Raw genomic sequence first — 20,257 nt, 5'->3', positions numbered from 1 at the left:
CACACATACACACACACACACACACACACACACAGCTGTCCTCTCACCCTGTGTCTAATGCAGTAAGACAGTGGATGATGAAACGATTAGATACCCATCCATCTTTGAGTAGGGGGTGAGGGGGTCAAGACGATGGTGAACCCACAGTGCACTGGGGCAGCGGTGTGACCCTGCGTCAGGGGAGATGGGTCACGAGAGAGGCAGTAGGCTTGGGTTACTTTAGTAAATCAAACGAAACAGTATCATCGGCTTTGTCTGACCACAACAGCAGGATGACTTTAAAGGGAACCAGCAGGATAGGAATAGTATTCCTGTGTCCACACACAGACACAGACACAGAATCTCGGGGGTGTTCACTTACAGTGCAAATGACAGTGTCCCTATACACACAAGTCACACACAAATAGCGGCCCATTCCAGACCTGTTTACACAGACAGGCTTGGATCTCTGTGTTGGAATCCAGGGGGCTTTGGGCAGATTTAGGTTTGCGAGGGAATCCACTACCCCTTACCTCCACCCACTCCATCCTTCCCTCCCTCCATCCCTACAGTAGGTTCAATCATAGGGTTGAGCTGCTGCAGAGCTCCCCCAGGGCTGTCTGGTCTGGTTCAGGCTCATGCTCATTTACAGTCTGGAGACACGTCGTTACCACTAGGCAGGCTGCTGGGGAGACACACATTCCCACAGACCTACTCCCCAAGAAGACATGGTAGACCCAGTCTGCTGTGTCAAAGACTGTCACACACACACACACACACACACACACACACACACACACACACACACACACTGTTAGCTGACCAGTCGGCACTGGGGAGTTGTGGTAATGACAAGGCAGTGTCATCACAGTAGTCTACAGTGACAGGACTTCAAAAACACCATACCTTCTGCTTTTGGTTCCTGAATCCATCAGCGGGTTTTGACCTGAAGAGAACTCCCATGCAAAACATGATGGAGCCAGGCCTAATGGGTACAGTACCGCACCACCATGCTATGCTCTAAGTCCTAACAACAGCCCAAAATAACACCACCACCATCACCACCACCGCCCAATCCTCAGAGGGGCACAGAGCGCTCCACCCACCCTCGCCCCAGGCCTGTCAGCAGTGACTGATGGCTTACAGCCTGTAATGGATGACCATGGTTCTGCTCAGGCCGCCACCTTTCTGATGTTAACACATGTCGGCCGTCATACCTGGGAGAGAGACGGAGTTTTCACTGCTGTATTTAGATTGCATTATCCTTATTATTACCCAGGAGTGTCTGACCTGCCCTACTGCTGCTCTGCTCTGGCTGTGGACTGTGTGTGTGTGTGTGTGTGTGTGTGTGTGTGTGTGTGTGTGTGTGTGTGTGTGTGTGTGTGCGCGTGTGTGTGTGTGTGTGTGTGTGTGTCGCACGGGGTGGGGTTTTTCCATGCTCTCAGTTGTGCAGGTATGTGTAATGAAATCTCAAGGCTTGTTTTGAAAACCCTGGGAGTTCCACTCATTTTCACATTTGAAGCTTTTCTGTAGACCTTAGCAAGAGGTCCACTCCCTTCTCCTCCAGCTCCTCAACCTCAGTTCTGAAAATCCAACAGAACAGGCCAGCCCAGGTCACTCAATGCTTCATTTGGGAGTGTGTTAAATGGTAAAATAAATACAAACCCTAAAGAGAGAGGAACACCCACCATCCTAACCACTTTGTCTCCACTCAGAGAAAACAACCCTTGATTGTGGAGAAACATTACAGAGAGTGATGGACATTTGTTTGAAATTGTGTGTGTGTGCCAGCGGGGGCGTGCGTGCCTATATGTGTGTGCCTATATGTGTGTGCCTATATGTGTGTGTGTGTGTGTGTGTGTGTGTGCCTATAGTGTGTGTGTGTGTGTGTGTGTGTGTGTGTGTGTGTGTGTGTGTGTGTGTGTGTGTGTGTGTGTGTGTGTGTGTCTGTGTGTGTGTCCAGCTCAAATATAAATCAGGAAACCAACAAAGCCACAAAATGTTGGCCCTCTGGAACAAAAGCAGCTTATCCTCCAATTTCCTGCCAGAGAGACTCCCAGTCTCAGCGCTGAGACGCTCATTAATTGAACTTGATCTGAGAAGTACAAGAGGACTACTGTACTGCTGCAGCGCTGCTCTGGGCCACAGAGCACAGGTGGAGAGCAGGAGAGCAGCTGTTCTCTCACACCCACACACACACACACACACACACACACACCTCACATCCCAGCCTTAGTTTATACTGTATAATCACCAGATTAGTGTTTTATGCTCTGTGAGCAGATGTGGGATACTGCAAAGCTCTGTTGTATGAGAGACTGAGGTTGCTGTCTCTGATGTTCATGCCTATGTGAGAAAACACTGTCATGACACAAGATGACGCAATGCAACAATCAAGACAAAAAGTCACTGCCAAAGGTCCAGAAAGTACCGGGCACCTCTCATCAACCTGTATTCAAGCATCTGAGGCAATAAAATGGTAAACCCTAACACAATCCAAAATTGACAAAACAAATTGGCGATAAATCTTATTTCATGAGCAAACATTAAAGTTCACTGGTCCAATCTTCATAAATGTGTGTGGAAGACATGGTAAGGGACTTTACACACAACAGGGCAGACCAGAACCATACTGTACTGTACCGGCTCTCACACGCAGTTTCAGCAACTATGGTGGAGGCATAACCACACCAGCACAGTACAGCTCAGCCCGGCTTAGCTTGGTTCGGCTCTGTAGTGACTGAACTAGGGTTATGTGGACATTCACACGTGTGTTACGTCTGTGGATATATACATAGAGTATGTAGCCACATATGAGTAATTGCCAGCTGTACCAGGCCTGGCTGACACACCTGTAATAACAAGCCAGGCCACAGAAGGGTAGCAGCTACTCTCCATACAGACCTTGAGTCATGTGTAATCTGATAGGCCTTATACCGTACTGTACCTAAGTACTCAGATTCATCAGAGAGGCCAGACTCCAGCGGCAGACACACAGGGAGAGAGATAGAGGCCAGACTCCAGCGGCAGACACATTGAGAGAGAGAGAGAGAGGGGGGGGGGGGGGGGGGGTGGGTGTATTTCCACAAGAAGGAAGATTTTCATATTTTCAGTTTTTCATATGTGAAATGAGGATGAAGTTGATGACTCCCCCAGTTGATGACTAGGCCGTATATTGTACTGTACCTACGCACTGAGACTCATCAGAGAGGCTAGACTCCAGCAGCAGACACACAGGGAGAGAGATAGAGGCTAGACTCCAGCAGCAGAGAGAGAGAGAGAGAGAGAGAGAGAGAGAGAGAGAGAGAGGGAGGGAGAGATGAGAGGAGAGGAGAGGAGAGCCTGTCTGGTAAGACTGGACAGAGAATTAGGTGGAGATGTGGTGTCAACGACATGTGATGTAACAACATGATAGCCAATGAATGATTGGTCTGGTTGTCTTGAGTGCTTTACAGCACATTCAACATAGGGAGGGGAGAGAGGGAGGGGAGAGAGAGATGGGGAAAGAGGAGAAGGAGAAAGAGAGACAGAGAGAGAGAGGCAGGCAGTGCTTTAGGGTTGGGGTGTACAGGGGTTGATGTGCCTTCCAGGAATACTTTATGATTTGGGATTATTCTGTGTTATTGTTACAAATATCTGTGAAGCTGTGTATTCCCGTCCCCCCCCTTCTTCCCTGGCTAACGCCAAGAGTCACAAAGAGAACGGGCCAGCGATCAACTCTGGTTTAGGGTTAGGGTTCCCAGAGCTTGGGAAAAAACCCCACCATCCCACCGGTAGCTTGTCTGTATAGGGACAAGCATCCACACTCCCAGCGCAGCCCCCCCCCCCCAAGAGACTAGAACAAGCTGGACACATGCATACTGTAGCCCACCCTTAATAAGAGCTAGAGTGACTTTAAAAGGCATGTTAATAAACAGTGTGTGTTTATAAGAGAAAGAGGCAGAGACAGGACTACTAGCTACATCACAGGGAAGGAAAGCTGCAGGTGAACAGTCAGATGATGCCAGAGGGCTCTGATACTAATACCCCTAATAGAGATAGGGTTTGAGGTGGTCTCCTGTCCATGACAGTGAATGAGCATGGGACTGCGGAGAGGAGAGAGGAGAACACTCCTGGGATGTTGAGCATACAAGGTGTGGCGTCATTTGTTTTGGCTGGCTCTCTAATCCTGCAATGTGTGCTAAAACCTGCCAGTCATTCCAACCTGTGTGTGTGTGTGTGTGTGTGTGTGTGTGTGTGTGTGTGTGTGTGTGTGTGTGTGTGTGTGTGTGTGTGTGTGTGTGTTGTTCCCATGTGTCACTCCACTATTAATACTCAAATCCGCTGATTGAAAGGGAACCTGCCTGGCTGCACATTTTCCATCAGTGTTTCCAGAAATAGCCCAGTGCCAGTACCCTGACTGTGAGCCATTGTTGAACGTCCAGAGTGCTGCTGATTCTGGCTCTGGCTGACCATAGAACACCTGGCTACACACACTCAACTGATCACAGACTCACCTGAAGATCTGATCATGACCCAACAACCCAGAACTCATAAACATGCATTAGTAACCTCAAAGGAACAGCACCCATTAGGCTTTTTCAAAGAAGTATCAATGTATACTATATTTATATACCCAATAATCTGCAACTCACCTGTGTGTGTTTTTTACATTCTACTGTAAATAAAAAAGCTTTGGAATTTGAATTTGAGTTTCACAACACTTGAATTAAAAAGGAATTCGCCTCAACCCTGGTACCTGTCATGTTTACATTACATTTTGATATTACACTTTCCAAAAAACCATCCATTGGAAACGGTCTGCTTCATGGTGTTTTATTTGTTCCAGGATGTCACTGAGGCTGTAATTAAGAGATTATGGCAGTTAATGATAAGAGATGCTCTTCTCAGGGTGAACCACCTGATAGCATCTATGCAAAGCCGGCCCTCTGCTCTCCCCAGGTGTCCTCAATGTAGGACTCTGCATGCAAAGCTTTGATGTCATCACATTTCCCTGCAGACAGCCGTGCAGGTATTGCTCTGATCGCCCTCTGGCCTCTATCTATGTAAAAAGCACACGTGAAGTCCATTTGAATCTGTCATCAAAAACAGAGGGTTCAGCCAGCGAATAACGCGAGCGAGAGAGAAATAGATTTCATCTGTCTTTCCGTCTCTCCTTCCAGTCAGAATGGCACTTTCTGTCAAAATCATTCAGTGTAGGATTGCAGGGTTTGGTTGCAAATATACTCCGAGACATAGGAAGGAATTTGGACCAAAGCCTTTGTAGACTACACTTATTCTTCAAAGGACAGTCAACAGATATTTGATGGATAAGTTTTCAGAGTGGTGAAATCCATCGCAATGAAACCACATTTGAGGAATTGCGGGCATTTAAATCTCTAGAGTATGTTTCTGTATGTTTATGAATAACCTTTTGCCGATGTAATAACAGTGAAACAAAATACATTATGAGTCAAACGACACAGCTGGGGACAGTATATTAATAAACCAAGAGAATGAACAGTGCAAAATCTTGAATCTACTTCAAACAGGTGGCAAGTACTATAGGGAGAGCTGCAGTGTTTTGATTACCCACTCAGTTATAGGATATAAACATTGCCTAACATCCTGATCGCTACCTGTCTGCCAGAAGAGTGTGTGTGTGTGTGTGTGTGTGTGTGTGTGTGTGTGTCTGTGTGTGCCTGTGCATTCTGTACAGAATGTACGGTCACCGTGACGTTCTTCCACATGGAGAATGCACACCCATCCACACCCAATTAAATGAAACCAATGTCATGCATACTAACACTGTTATTAGTGTACAACAATCTCTTGTCTCGCTCTCTCGCTCTCTCTCACGCACACATGCAGACACACACACACACAGACACAGCTGTCTTTTATTTGCTAGGATCCAGCCGCAGATGGAGATACAGTGTGAACTTTAACACACAGATTCTTGACATTCTTGTTGGGTGTGAGTTACTCTCCAACCAAACAGACACTCCGCTACGACGCTCTCCTTTCTCCTGACATCAGGTCACTGTCATGATGTGACTCCCAGCCTCTCTCTCTCTCTCTCTCTCTCTCTCTCAAATCAACAGTCATCAGCCCTGCATCACCTTTTAATCAGTCGCCATGGTGACAGAGACAATGTATCGTCCCACATTCCAGTCACACACACATACACACAGACACAGACACAGACACAGACACAGACACAGACACAGACACACACACACACACACACACACACACACACACACACACACACACACACACACACACACACACACACACACAGAGTGGCCCCTGTGAAGATGGCACAACCAGCTCTTCACAAACACAGACTCCCAGGTGGGACAAGGTGATTTACAGGGCAGGGGGAATTGTCTGATAGTTTGTGTTCACAAATTGTGTGTGTGAGTAATTAGTATGTACTGTAAGAGTTTGTGTGTGTGTGTGTATGTGTGTGTATGTGTGTGTGTGTGTGTGTATGTGTGTGTGTGTGTGTGTGTGTGTGTGTGTGTGTGGGTGTGTACATGAGACAGAGAAAGATGTGACAGCCTAGTGCTTCCATCTACTCCCACACTCCTCCTCAAAAGGAGCAAGAGGGAGAACAATGGTGTGTGTGTGTGTGTGTGTGTGTGTGTGTGTGTGTCTGTGTCTGTGTGTGTGTGTGTCTGTGTCTGTGTGTGTGTGTGTGTCTGTGTGTGCATGCATGTGTGCGTGTGTGCTTTCATGCGTGTGTGTTTTCGACAGACAGAAGACAGCATAGAGAGAAACCATGAGAGACATCATATACTGTATCTCATCCACTCACATGCATCTCTAATTGTAGCCTGTGCCTGTGTCTAGACTGGCTCTCCAGAGCAGACAGGGCTGACTATATTAGCCTGCACTGTGGTTTGTCTTACATCCCCATCAATATGCTCAGTGGATAGTCAATTAGGCTGCCACTCTGGAGGCACACTACCATCCAGTCACCATTAAGCTCTTAACACAACAAACACACACACACACACACACACACACACACACAAACACAGACACAGACACACACACACACACACACACACAGACACACACACAGACACACACACACAGACACACACACACACACACACACACCGGCAAAGGAAATCCAATAAGAGACTACGGTAGGACAATCAAACACTCAGCTAAGCTCACACACCAACAATGATCCAAGCAACAACAAAGGCATTAAGTGTAGGAGTGAGATGAGTCAACAGTCCATGTTCATCTGGCTATTGCAAGATAACACGATTTTAAAGAGACATAAAGTAACAACAACAAACTTGACTGACAACATTCAGCAGTGGGGAAAATGGAATGGATTCACTGGGGGAACCCCCTCCATTTCCACCACTGCCTGTTAGAGAATGTATACACGTAGACTCTCTGAGGAAGTGATGAAAAAACAGACTCACCATCCAAAGACGAGAAGTTAAAGAACCGTCTGTCATTGCACCATCCAAACAAAGTCACAGCTGCTGTCCTCCCCTGGAAAAGAAAGATATACAGTGCCTTAGGAAAGTATTCAGATCTCTTCGCTTTTTCCACATTTTGTTGTGGTATAGACTCAATTTAAAATGGATTAAATTAAAATAATTGTATAATAAGTTGAATTGAGTCCATCTTAATGAGTCCATCTTAATGCAAGAATAGTTAATGTAATTTTGGAATTAATATCTTTGTTTTTATAGGGTCTCTGATTTGCATAGGAATCAATTACACACTGTGTGGATCAGGTTGTCATTACAAACTGAGCAAAATGAGAGGAACTAAACTGCTCAGGAATGTGACCCTGAGGCCTGGGGAGACTTACAAAAATCTACAAAGGTGAATGGTGGAGAGGAAATTTCAGTCACTCAACAAAATTGGCCTATAACCAAGTGGCCAAAAAGAATCCCTTAATGGAAAATAATCTCTCATATCCATAATTGTGTTTGCAACAATGAATTCAAGTGATGCAGCAAAGAAAGTGGCTGGAAATGTGTTTATTTAGTTTTACTACAAAGCTTGGTGCAAATCCAGCACATGCAATGCAGTTTCTACACCATCTGTTGTGTGAAGAATAGTGGTAGCTGCATCAATTCAACTTATTGAGTGCTTTTGTTGATGACATTTTAGCATTTTAGCATTCTCAGGTATTATGTGTGGATTGATGGCAAATTCTTTCAATTTAATCCATTTCAAATTGAGTCTAATAACACAACAAAATGTGGAAAAAGTGAAGGGGTCTGAATACTTTCCGAAGGCACTGTATGGTCAGGGGATAAATCCTACACTCTCACATATTTGTCCATTCATATAACTGCTTGGCAAAGGTGAATGGGTTTTAGTCTGAGTTTTAGGCTCAGGGCATTTCAAACCAATAATGTCCCTCATGAACAGCCTATGTAAACCTGTACAACTACTCTCCCCCTTTCTGTCTCTGTCTGTACCTCTCTCTCTCTCTCTCTCTCTCTCTCTCTCTCTCTCTCCCCTCCTCTGTCTGCCCCTCTCTCTCTCTCTCTCTAATAACAGGATGTCAGGTTTCTCTCACAGGGTTGCAGACCTTCCAGGCAGATTAAAGTAATTCATGCTCTCCTTTCCTCCTCCCTTAATCAGAGAGAGAGAGAGAGAGAGAGAGAGAGAGAGAGAGAAAGAAAGAAAGAAAGAAAGAAAGAAAGAAAGAAAGAGAGAGAGAGAGAGAGAGAGACACACACACACACACACAGAGAGACAGAGACAGAGACTCGAGATCCTCACAGTATATTTGGGTCTGGGGGTTAAGGGGCTTGGGTTGGGGGGATTACCTCTAATTATCAAAGAGCCAGTGGAACCTAAAGGGAAGGAGAGGATTACTCCCAAGTGGAACAAGATGAGCTCCTCTCTTCCCTTCACCTCCCTGCTGATAGGAACCAGAGGGGGGCCACAAGACAACACACCATGTGATTTCCCCCGGGGACCACTTGACAGACTCACTGCTCTCACACTGCTGTAGAAGTATGAAAGGGCACGTCTCCTTACAATCAATGGAAGCAATGTAATGCTCACAATACTGTACACTCAGATACAAAGTACATACTAACCCACATCGCCACTTCCAGGAACTCAAGGAACATAAAATAAGTGATTGGGAGGAGTAAGGAGTCCTCACAGAAAATGTCACCATAACCATTATACTGTTCTGTATGATGCATAATTGACTCTAATGGGTAGTATGGCATACTTCAAAGTAAAACAATAAAACCATGTTACCTTTCCTCTACAATAGGGCTTTTTACAGGATTTTGATGACTCTATTAAGGTGAGATGTGTGCAGTTACAGTATACCCTAGGCCTTAGGTGAGCTCCATTCACCCCCACATTACAAGGAAAGAACCCTCTAACTATCCCCCTCTCTCAGAGCTTAGAGGGGGACGTTTGCCATTAAAAAAAAAAAACATGTAAATCTGCTCAGCCATTCTTTAGGGGGTCACTAAGCCATCCATCCTGTGATGCTAATTGAAACGTTAAACGTATATGAGACATAGTGGTGGTTCAGCCAGAAACAAAATAACCGAAAGAGCCACAGCTAGGAGACGATAAGCTCCCTGTCCCGACGCTGACGTCCCGACCTCTGTTCGTTAACATGAAGAGTTACGAGCAACCCGAGCAGCAGGATATATCTCCTCCGTCTCTCCTCTTTCATACGTCCTGTCTCTGGGTCCTCCTGAGGGAGGAGAATGTCTGGAGCGGTCACAAGCAAAGACCTGCTCCATCCCAGGTCTCTCTGACGTGACGTGAGCATTGTGTTTCAGAGGAAAAATGACTCTGTTGTTTTTCCTCCAGTGAGCCTGAATGTGCGTAGGGACTACAGTGTGTCAGTGGGTGGGACTGACGCCAGCTCTTGGCAGCAGCCAAAGGGATTGGATGATAGATGGAAAAGCCATACCTGTGTAAAGCCTCGGTATCAGATGGTCCTGTCTGTGTTCAGATTAGGCTGTGTGTGTGTGTGTGTGTGTGTGTGTGTGTGTGTGTGTGTGTGTGTGTGTGTGTGTGCGTGCGTGCGTATGGGTGTACACGAGGGAGAGAGAGAGATGTGACAGCCTAGTGCTTCATTCTACTCCCACACTCCTCCTCAAAAGGAGCAAGAGGGAGAACAAAGGGGAATCATAAAAAACAGTCTGATATTTCGGTGGCTGGAAAAGCCATTTGAAAGTGGGCTGATATCCCCCATTCTCCCCTTGCAGTCTTCTCCTCTGTCACCCCGCTGGGAGGGTAAGCTCAGGATGGGACTCTACGGACCCTGTCTGGATGTCTGACACTCCGTCTCTCTGTCTGTCACCAACATTCGCACAGTGTGACTGCCTATATATTCATATCCTCCAACAGACATCTATAAAACAGTAGTCTGAGGGGATGATCCCGGATGTATCTCTGATTTCTTCATTCTTCCTGAGATAGCTACCGGTTCCACCAGTTTGAGTAGTGTTTCAAAATGTTCTCAATGTTCTTTCTCTCTCACGCTATCTCTCTCTCTCTCAAACTTAAGGAAAACCTCCACCGCCCCCCCCATAGTTGTCCTCCAACTACTGCCCCTATTGAGCTTGTTAATATGCATCCAGGATCTCCTCTTTGATTGGCTGTGCTCACTTCCTGTAATTATAAACGGAGGAAGCCAGGGTGAGGGGTCGCAGCTTGCTAAGTTTAGCCCTGCGGACAGACTGAGACCCATATCTACTGTGTGTGTGTGTGTGTGTGTGTGTGTGTGTGTGTGTGTGTGTGGGTGAGTGTGCGTGGGCGTGCGTGGGCGTGGGCGTGGGCGTGTGCGTGTGCGTGTGTGGCAGTCTAGGTAGAGCTGGTGTCCTTGAAAGTGCTGAGGTTCCCTGTTACACTAGATAGTATTTCTGATTCACAGCATTACTAACTGTAAATGGAGATGATAACAGTACAGATTCCTGGAAATCTCGCCCACCTATCTCATACTTTATTTCAGCATACAGTAGTATCTCACTTGACAAAAACAAATCAATCAGCTTTGTCAGGTCACTTTTTGCCATACTTAGTGAAAGTTGTTGGCAAGAGGGGAAATATTACAACAATAATCAACCTATAGTGTCCATCTAATAGTGCAGTACCGTAGCACTGCAGTCACAGAAACACTGACAGGTGCCTTATCAATTGTCCTCCACAGATAACTGACTCAGTGCAGAGCCTGATTATTACTACATTAATAACCGTATGGCTAGAAAGCAGGGTCAGGAGTATCACAGCGCAGAGGCATGCCTTCACACTGCTACCATAACAAGACCTCCCAAGACCACCATGGGCACAGTACATTACACACTCTCAGACGCCAAAGAGAGAGAGACCAACACTCCCGATACACTCCGAGCCTCAGTCTGCGGTAGGCCACAAAAACATAGCCTTGCCAACCATACAGCAGACACCCTCCACATCCCTGTCCTGTCCTGTAGACCTGATGGTCTCCTGTGCCGTTCTCATGCCAGTGATGCTGGGTGGTGATGGGTTCACTGTGTGGTTAATGCTAGCCCACACACTCACTGAGCCCCCCCATCAATGAGCCTCTCTGTATTGAATAGAGCTGTTTGTCTCCAAGGTGAAGACACCACAGAATATATGAAGTATAAGGCTTCATGCATGGCTGCTCCTGGGCTCTGAGGTTCTGGCTTCAACATCAGGAGCTGTGTGTGTGGAGACCAGTGATGTAATGAGATCAGATCTGGTCCACTGAAGCTTTATGATGGCCTGGAGAACAGAGCCAGGCTTTGTGTCATGCTGTAAAATGACATTTCAGTTGAGTCAAATATTACCCTTGACCCCATGCCACTAGCTATACACCAGGCTGTGGGGTCTCAATCAAACAATCCAGAGCCACTGAAATGGACCACAGAAAGATCAGAAACAGACACACACACACACACACTTTAAGTTTGCCTTTAAGTTTCTCAAGTGTACACTTTATAGAATCCCTATAAAAAATTAAACATGGGATTCATGAACAGCCGAGGAATGTCCAATCCCATAATTGTATCAAATATGAACTTTAAAACCCTTCAAATGTGTTAATGAAAATGTTATTATTAGATATTTTTACAAGGAATCTAATGTTTTTTGGTATATACTTTAAAAATATCGACACTTAACTAAAGTGGCATTCAGATGTATTGCGTGGTGATAATTGAACCAATTGCTGATAAGCATCAACACCCGCTCCATCTCGGAATCTGTGTCCGCTGGTGTTGGGGCAAGGCAGCCAGCATCCGTAGAACAATCAGCACAGGCATCAGCTTTAACACATCTCGATCGAACACATGAATTATAAACTAAGAACATATCACATAGATTGTGACAAAGACAGAAATGTTGGAAGCTCGCGACCACAACAGCAATAATTGTTGGGGCTCTACCAGCGCGCTCGCCTGGTAAACACCTACGTTTCTAAACGTACTTACCTTCAACACGCACAAAACAAAAAGTGAAAGTGGACCGAATAATTACCTTGTTTTGATAAATCTTGTCTCCAAACTTCTGAGAATGATGTCTACTTCGTTTTTGTATGTGACTTGTCTCCTACGTCTTACTTTTTCCAAGTGGACGGGTTCCTTGCCTATTCTTGGCGTCTCGTCCCGTATATAGGGCTCCCACCTCCGACGTCTTGGAGAAGTACACTTTAGACCTACGCACATAACCTCTCCAAACTATTGATGGAAATCTCTATTGCATAATAAAACAGGTTTTTACTCCCACTGTTTACTGAAAAGTCATGTTATACTCCGGTTGTTGTTGATCTCTGAAATGAGGTGACTGCCAACAACAACATGTCATCATGGATACAAGACAACACTTTAACAGTGTGCCAGAGGTGTTGTTTCCTCCTGTCTCCATGGAGACTGTGTACCTGTACTAGGTGAGTGTGTTAGGGGACTCAAGCTGATGCTTGCCTTTATGCCTGCCTCCTCTGGGATTGGAACAATGTTGTAATAGAGATATTGGTATCATACAGTAGGTAGACAATCTGCATGACCACAATTTATAAACCTTATCAGGTATTGTAGATATCCCCAATGGAGTGATTGATGAGTGTCTGTTGATGGTGACACTGGGTCAAACCAGAGAATGTATATACACTTCAATATCGCATTTCTTTCAAACAGGCAGGACAGAGAGAGACACAGTAACATCAGATAACCTTTTTACAATACATCCTGAAAGGGCTGTGGTCGAACATAGTTGAACCCATGAACACAAGCACATAGCCGAACTGTACCTTACACCCATATGTACAGTATGTCTTAAATAGGCCAATGTGCACATTTAAAGTAGCCTACAGTACACATACATTTATGTGTTACATTCAGTATTGGTAAGTCTGTTAGGTATTGTAAGCAGTAAAGTTTATTTATTTGAAAGTTTCCATGCTCTTTATTTGAACAGAGGTTTTATACACACTTTGTTTTCTTTCTATAACACTGAAATTGTAAAGACAATTGAGAGAGAAAGGACAGCTCTGAAGGACTGTATGTTTGGTTCAGAAGAGTCATGGCAACATGGTAATGAAATAAAGTCTACCAAACACCACATCCACAAGCATCAATCATTGACAGCAAAAGCAAAATGGTGTCTTTAAGATATGTATAGATTTGAAATAAATGGAAATTAAATCCCTACAAAATATTTTAAGCTCAATACATTAAACAACAAACATAAAATCTCACTGCTCGTAAAAAAAAACAGCTTTCTGCTTTGACTTTGTCAGTGCAGTGAATCACTGTTCTCTATATGTGCAAATGCCCCCAGAAAGCCCAAATACAGTACATCCTTCCAGCCCCAATAAATAGACCAGGATAAATACGGATCTGTCCACCAGACCCAGTCACACCAGCACAGAGAGAGAGAGAGACGTTAGACAGAGATGGGAAGGATGCGAGGGGGGTTGGATTCTGTCATAGGCAATAACACATCATTTTTTTAATCAGCTAATTAATCGGTAAATTGATGTATGGGTCCATCTACTGTATGGTCGACTCCTTACATGACTTGACCACAACAGTGGTATGAGAACTATCTGTAAAGAGGATATTTACAAATAATTGATTTAAATCATCAAATTAAACTTCCCTTATACCACAGATACTCAATTAGATCAGTGGGTCATAAAAAAAAAAGAGAAGTGAATCTCTGCAATCACTACTATATATGAAGCCTAGTAGGATCTGTTCACTGATTTAATTAGAACGTATGTATGTGGATTTGTACTAGCACTATCAAGATCATTATCGTACAATTAGGGAAATTGCAATGGAATGATGCTGATAAAAAAAATAATCATCATGTCATCATGATGTTGAGGGCAAAAGAGGCTTTCATCTTATTTTAATTAATCTTATTTTTCATTGAGCCAAATACCTCCATTAAATTCAACATACAGTACAATCTAGCATATCCCAAATATAGGTGTGAAGGACCTATGAATGTCTGACGTCTGGCACATTTTCAAATAACGAATAATTCTAATATGGTAATTGATGAGAAATAAGGTATTTCAATATACCTTCAGAGCAACAAATTTACCCCTTATAAGGCACAAGCAGTGACTGATAAACTATACACACACCATAGACACACACATTGGAGACAATGGAAAATAACTTACTGTAAGTTCCCATTACCCCAAATCTCTGTCAATAAAGTCATAATCAGATAAATCAATCTTTTAAACTATCAAAAATATCAACAGCTGGTAGAATAGATTCTTTATGTTCTCTCTTGTCACTCCTCATCCTGCTTATCTGTTCCTGACATGGAGAGCAGGTCATATCTTGACAGTGTGGGCGTGTTTCTTGCACAAAGCCTTGTCCTTTTTAGAGAAGAATGCCTGGCCCTCCAGACTGGTGTTGCATACCTAGAGAAAGACACACAGATGTACAATAGCCTTAGTAAAACAATACTCCCTATATCTCCTTATCTCCCTCCCTCCCTCCCTCCCTCTCCCTCCCTCCCTCCCTCCCTCCCTCCATCCACCTGTCTTCTTATCTCCTACTAAACTCCCCTCCCTCCCTCACTCCCTGTAGGGTGGACTTACTGCACACACGAAGCAGGTATCATGCCAAGTGAACCCTAAAGCTTCCAGGAACTTGTCCCCTGCCTCGATGGGGAAGTCGCAGCCATGGCAACTGGTACCAAACAGTTGGTAGTAGTCTGAGAGAAAGATAGTCAACAACATGTTACGTCCATGACTTGACTCATTTCACAGTCATTTTTCATTCACAAACAACTGGCTCTCACCACTTTCACAGTATGGCTGTCCGTCCTCAAGATGGAAAGTGTTGTTCCCAATTGGCTGCTGACAGGATGCACACAGGAAACAATAAACATGCCATGTCTGCTTCAGGGCATTGATGACTTCCTGTGAATGTACCAAGAGAGACAAACAGAACTCAGAACTAAATACTAACATGACCAGGAAATTATATGATGTCATTATGTCGTACAGTAGCTGCATTGATTTTTTTTGTCCAATCTAGCCAGGGTCATAGAGTGAGGATGGCCACTGGTCACTCACCCCGAGGACCTTCTGCTGGCAGAGAGTACAGGTGGGCGCAAAGAACTCCTCGTAACAGTGTGCGCAGTACACTGACCCCCTCTCCTCCACGAAGCCCACCTCTGCCAGAGTGGTGTGGCAGTGGGCACAGTTAAACTCCTCAGGGTGCCACGACATGCCCATGGCCACCAGGAAGGGACCTCTGTGGAGGTACCAGAGGTCAAGGGTAGAGGTCAAGGGTAAAGAGAACCAAACAGGGTAAGAGAACCAACAGAGATGCCCTCTACCCCTGATCTGGGTAGAGGGATAGAATCAGCACACAGCCCCCCCTCCCCCTCCCCCCCCCCCCCCCCCCATCATCACAGCCCCCTCGAGCCCTCTGGCATTACAGTATGTACTGTACCTGATGACCTTGTTGCAGTGACCACACATGGGGGTGCGTGTTCCTGCAGGGATGTGCTCAGCCTGCTGCACCAGGGAGTCTTTGGGGTGTGTCTGGAGGACAGGGCGGTCAGTAACCTTGGGGATCGTGTTACCGACCCGCCCAAATGAGGCAGCTCCACCCTTCGGGACACCTTCACCAAGAGAAGAGAATAGTTGTCAGATGTTTAAAGTCAGACATAGACAATACAGGAATTGTTAGAAGGTTGTTCGAGAGCCACAGCCTACTGTAACTGTGAGCTATACAAAACATAGTTTGGGAACCCCGGAGTTATGCGCTCAAAACACCAGATGTCATTCATTCATTCATTCATTCATTCATTCATTCATTCATTCATTCAGTGAGAGCTCCCTTTGTGTTGACATTCATGTGTGCAGTGTTGGTTATGTGGTCAAAGTGGGATAGGAGACATTGGATCAGGTGTGTGCAGGTGTGGTCAGGTAGGAATGGGTCTAGTATGCCTGCTGAGAGACTGGATCAGATCTGTCTCTGACCTCTCGGCCAGCTGAATGGGACGGCTGTGTATGGCAGATCCACGCTGCACCGCCCAAACAAAGTAGCCTTTTTTTTTTCCCGCTGGAAGAAAGAATCAACATTCCCAGATCAGAGGAGACACCTGGCAAAATAATCCCCCTCCTCCCAGAACGCAGGGAGGAGAAAGGGCACAAGTCTACACTTCTCTCTCTGGGATAGGTGGGGGAGGTCAAAGATGCGGGGAGCGGGGGGGGGGGGGGTAAGAGGGGTGATGGGTTAAGGGGTGGTGGGGTGGTGGGAGGGGACAGAGGCTCTATTGAGAGGGAGGGCTAAAAATCAAAGAGTAGCAGGCTGGGAGGTCATAGGGCAAGTGCCCCCTCGATTTCCTCGTAACGGAGAGCAAACGAGCTGAATAAACATTGTGTAAACGTTGTGTACTGGCAGGGAAGTGAGAAGAGAAGGAGAGAGACAGAGAGCTAGAAAGAGACAGAGAGAGAGAGAGAGAGAGAGAGAGACAGAGAGCTAGAAAGAGACAGAGAGAGAGAGAGAGAGAGAGAGAGAGAGAGAGAGAGAGAGCGTGAGAGCGAGAGAGACATACTTGTGAGAGACAGAGAGTGATATATAGGACACTGTTGTATGGTCCCCCTTTTAGAGTCATTCTAAAAAAAGGTGAGAGGCGTCCTATATTGTGTGTCTGCCAAATCATGAGCTTCTGAGCTCATCAAACACTCCTTCCAGTTGTGGTACTGTTGGTCCTGTGGCGTTAACCACGAGAGCCAGCAGTGGGCAGCCCAGACCCCGGGGCATAGGGGATGTGTTCTTGGATGGCAGTAGTAAGCGGAGGGTGGGGGGTGGCTGTGGCTGGGAGGCTGGATGAGTCACTGTGACAACACTCTTATCTCTGGCTGATAAACATCTGGAGGATGTATCCTCTTCTGTCATCAATGCCACTTGGCTTTTACAGAGATGGCTTTGACAGTGGGGCATGGTTCTCTCACGATATCTTTCTCTCTCACACACACACACACACGCGTGCACGCAGACACAGATGCACACACACACGCACTCACGCACTCACGCACACGCAGACACATAGACACACACAGACAAGCACGCATGCACGCACACTCACACACACACACACACACACACACACACACACACACACACACACACACACACACACACACCACAACACCTGTTCAGCCTAGGACAATTCCACACTGTTATGACATTGCCAATTTGCCATGATAAATACTGCATATATCCACACTCAATAATGTAGGAAATAGTGGAATTATGAATGCATGTAAAGGTATCTGAAAATCCTACAGTCAGCTCCGTACATACCATACATATGGCCTGGTTCCACTGGGTCAGTATGAGGTATGTGTTTGTTTACCTGAAGTCAAGTAAGCCAAAATCTGATACATACTGTGTCTAACAGAGAAGTACCTGTAGTTGCTCAAACAGTACACCCTCCCTGTGCCCCCTTTCACCAGCTATTACTGAAACAGTCCCCAGGGAGGTGGGCAAAGGCTAAGTAAGCATGGGACCTCTCTGGCCCCACATCAGCACTGCTCTGTAGGCCATAATACAGTACATGTATATGTTCATGTATGACTGCTTACTGCTGTTTTAGTAATCTTAGTAGTAATGATTCCAAACTATGGCCTCTCAGCAAATATTTACCATCAACAGCCCCAGTTCTCATGCCCTGAATCTCCTCTCTATAAAAAGTTGCCTCCGTAGAAAATTAAATATATAATATGTAATTTCACAATCTATTTAACTCCGGGATAGTGGGGAAAAAAGGCTAGAGTTTGAGCTCATTAGCTGAATACCATTCATTTTATGGACCTCATAATGTTAAACAGCTCTGTGTCGCAGAGGCATTAAGTTGCTGTAATAAAACCAGTGATTCAACAGAGCTTTTAACAGTGTGAGGCTGCCCTCCGCAGCCCACATGAGGTCACTGCAGATTAAGTGGCTTCATGATTCAAGAGACAGAAATACTATTTTGCGGCCTGCGTCAGTGAAGCCAACCAAAACAAAATATACAGAACAAAACACATGGGGTTTATAAACTCTTAGATGAGAATCTCATATTTCATATTCTCTAAAAACATTACCCTCAATAAATGTTTGGGAAAAGGGCAGAGCTTTTGTGAGATAATGCAGAAAGAATGCAGAAATGCTGTTTATGACTCATATATCTTTAACTGTTACACAGATGGCCTCAAGTCAAGACATTGTTTTTATCTTAGCAGCATGACAAGACTCACAAACACACACACATAAATATCTAATCTAAACCCAACCAGAAGATAACCTCCGAATATTTTGGAGAAGGAGAGATAAAGAGACTAGATAGTCTTTGTTCCAGTACCTGCTGGGCCTCCAGGCTGCCAGGAGGGTTTTCCCTGTGTAGATGGGATCTTAAATGTGGGTGGGGGGACACCGTTGCCGTTCCTGGGGACTCCTGGGGAGGCTTTGGTCATGGTTCTCACTGAAGATGTGACATGGGCACTGGGCGTGGCATCCTCGACAATTTCACTGTGGGACAGAGATGGGAAATGATAAAACAACATGTTCACACACCCACACACACACACACCCATACACCCACACACATGAAAACAACTTCAGAAATGTTTCCCCATAATGGTGAGTGATCAGAATAAGCCAGTGCAGGGTCTGACTGGGTTGGTGTGTTTCTTCAGGACTGTCATTGTCAGCGTGCCAACTGATGCCTGTCGGTCTCTGCCTCAGCCTGGTTTGTTATGGCAGTGCCAGACATAGTTACAGGGTGAGATTAATCCAGGACTCACAACACCTCCCAGCTGTTAGACTGTCATTCCACCACACCTCCCCTGCACAACAAATACACACACACACACACAGACACACACACACACGCACACGCGCGCGCGCACGCACGCACGCACACAAACGCACGCACGCACGCATGCACACAAACGCACGCACGCACACAAACGCACGCACGCACACGCATGCACGCACATACACACACACACACACACACACACACACACACACACACACACACACACACTTCACAAATACACACACCACCCTGCTATAATAAAACTCACTCTTACATACGGCACCATACACCCACCTACTATTACAGACATGTGATGTCCTTTTTGAGCGTGCATGTTTTCACGAAAAACTGTACAATTATGTAAAATAGCTCAATAACCTTTGAACAAAGCACATTTCAAGGGCTGTTTGGCAGAGAGACAGGGAGAGGATCGGCATGACTGCAGTAGCAGCCAACGCAGGCACTAAGCATCAATTTGCAGGAAGCTCTTGACACACTCAACCAATCAGTCCAATTAAGGGGAGAGCTGATTGGATTAAAAGCTGTGTCTGATGAAAACCATGGCCAGATTGATCCAATAAGGATACATGATGCCTGCGTGTATCCAGATGGCACATCAATAAGGGAAATGGGAAAACGATTAGAGCTGGCACTGTCACTACCTCTACCTTTCTTTCACTAGCTCTTTCTCTCCATCCTCCTCACTCTCTCTGTGGAAGGTAGCCCTCATCAGCGCTATTGTACACAGTTAGCAGATCTGGGTCACGGAGCTGCTGTTTACTACCGATAAAGGCATTATGTCCGGCTATCTTTTTATAGATGTTTTGTTTATCTTCCTCTCTCTTCTGCACTGCACTGTAGATGAAGGTGTTCGTTCTCTACATGATTGGCATGTGATATGTAGCTTTTGTAGGCAGAGTTTTCCGATAGTGCTTTTAGGCATATGTGCTCAGTGGGGTACCTACTGCCTACCACTGCT

General features: G+C 45.5%; 2 protein-coding genes across 2 annotated transcripts in view; both read right to left on the bottom strand.

Moving 5' to 3' along the window:
• The window catches only part of bmpr1bb (bone morphogenetic protein receptor, type IBb), a 54,286-nt gene extending 41,681 nt beyond the window's left edge, over nucleotides 1-12,605 (bottom strand). The window contains exons 1-2 of the mRNA XM_083670526.1: nucleotides 12,472-12,605; nucleotides 7,410-7,482 (exon numbers count right to left, since the gene is read on the bottom strand). The gene's annotated coding sequence lies outside the window, so the exon portion shown is untranslated. The remainder of the gene's footprint in view (nucleotides 1-7,409; nucleotides 7,483-12,471) is intronic.
• A 720-nt stretch (nucleotides 12,606-13,325) lies between these two features.
• The window catches only part of pdlim5b (PDZ and LIM domain 5b), a 53,646-nt gene continuing 46,714 nt past the window's right edge, over nucleotides 13,326-20,257 (bottom strand). Inside the window, exons 8-13 of the mRNA XM_083670608.1 lie at nucleotides 18,820-18,986; nucleotides 15,918-16,089; nucleotides 15,536-15,716; nucleotides 15,259-15,379; nucleotides 15,056-15,171; nucleotides 13,326-14,875 (exon numbers count right to left, since the gene is read on the bottom strand). Coding sequence (XP_083526734.1) covers nucleotides 14,786-14,875; nucleotides 15,056-15,171; nucleotides 15,259-15,379; nucleotides 15,536-15,716; nucleotides 15,918-16,089; nucleotides 18,820-18,986 — 847 coding nt within the window. The 3' untranslated portion in view covers nucleotides 13,326-14,785. The remainder of the gene's footprint in view (nucleotides 14,876-15,055; nucleotides 15,172-15,258; nucleotides 15,380-15,535; nucleotides 15,717-15,917; nucleotides 16,090-18,819; nucleotides 18,987-20,257) is intronic.

Source organism: Argentina silus (assembly GCF_951799395.1).
Source record: "Argentina silus genome assembly, chromosome: 5".
Taxonomy (NCBI): domain Eukaryota; kingdom Metazoa; phylum Chordata; class Actinopteri; order Argentiniformes; family Argentinidae; genus Argentina; species Argentina silus.
Note: the sequence above shows the minus strand (reverse complement) of the source record. Positions and strands in the feature narration are given on the sequence as shown.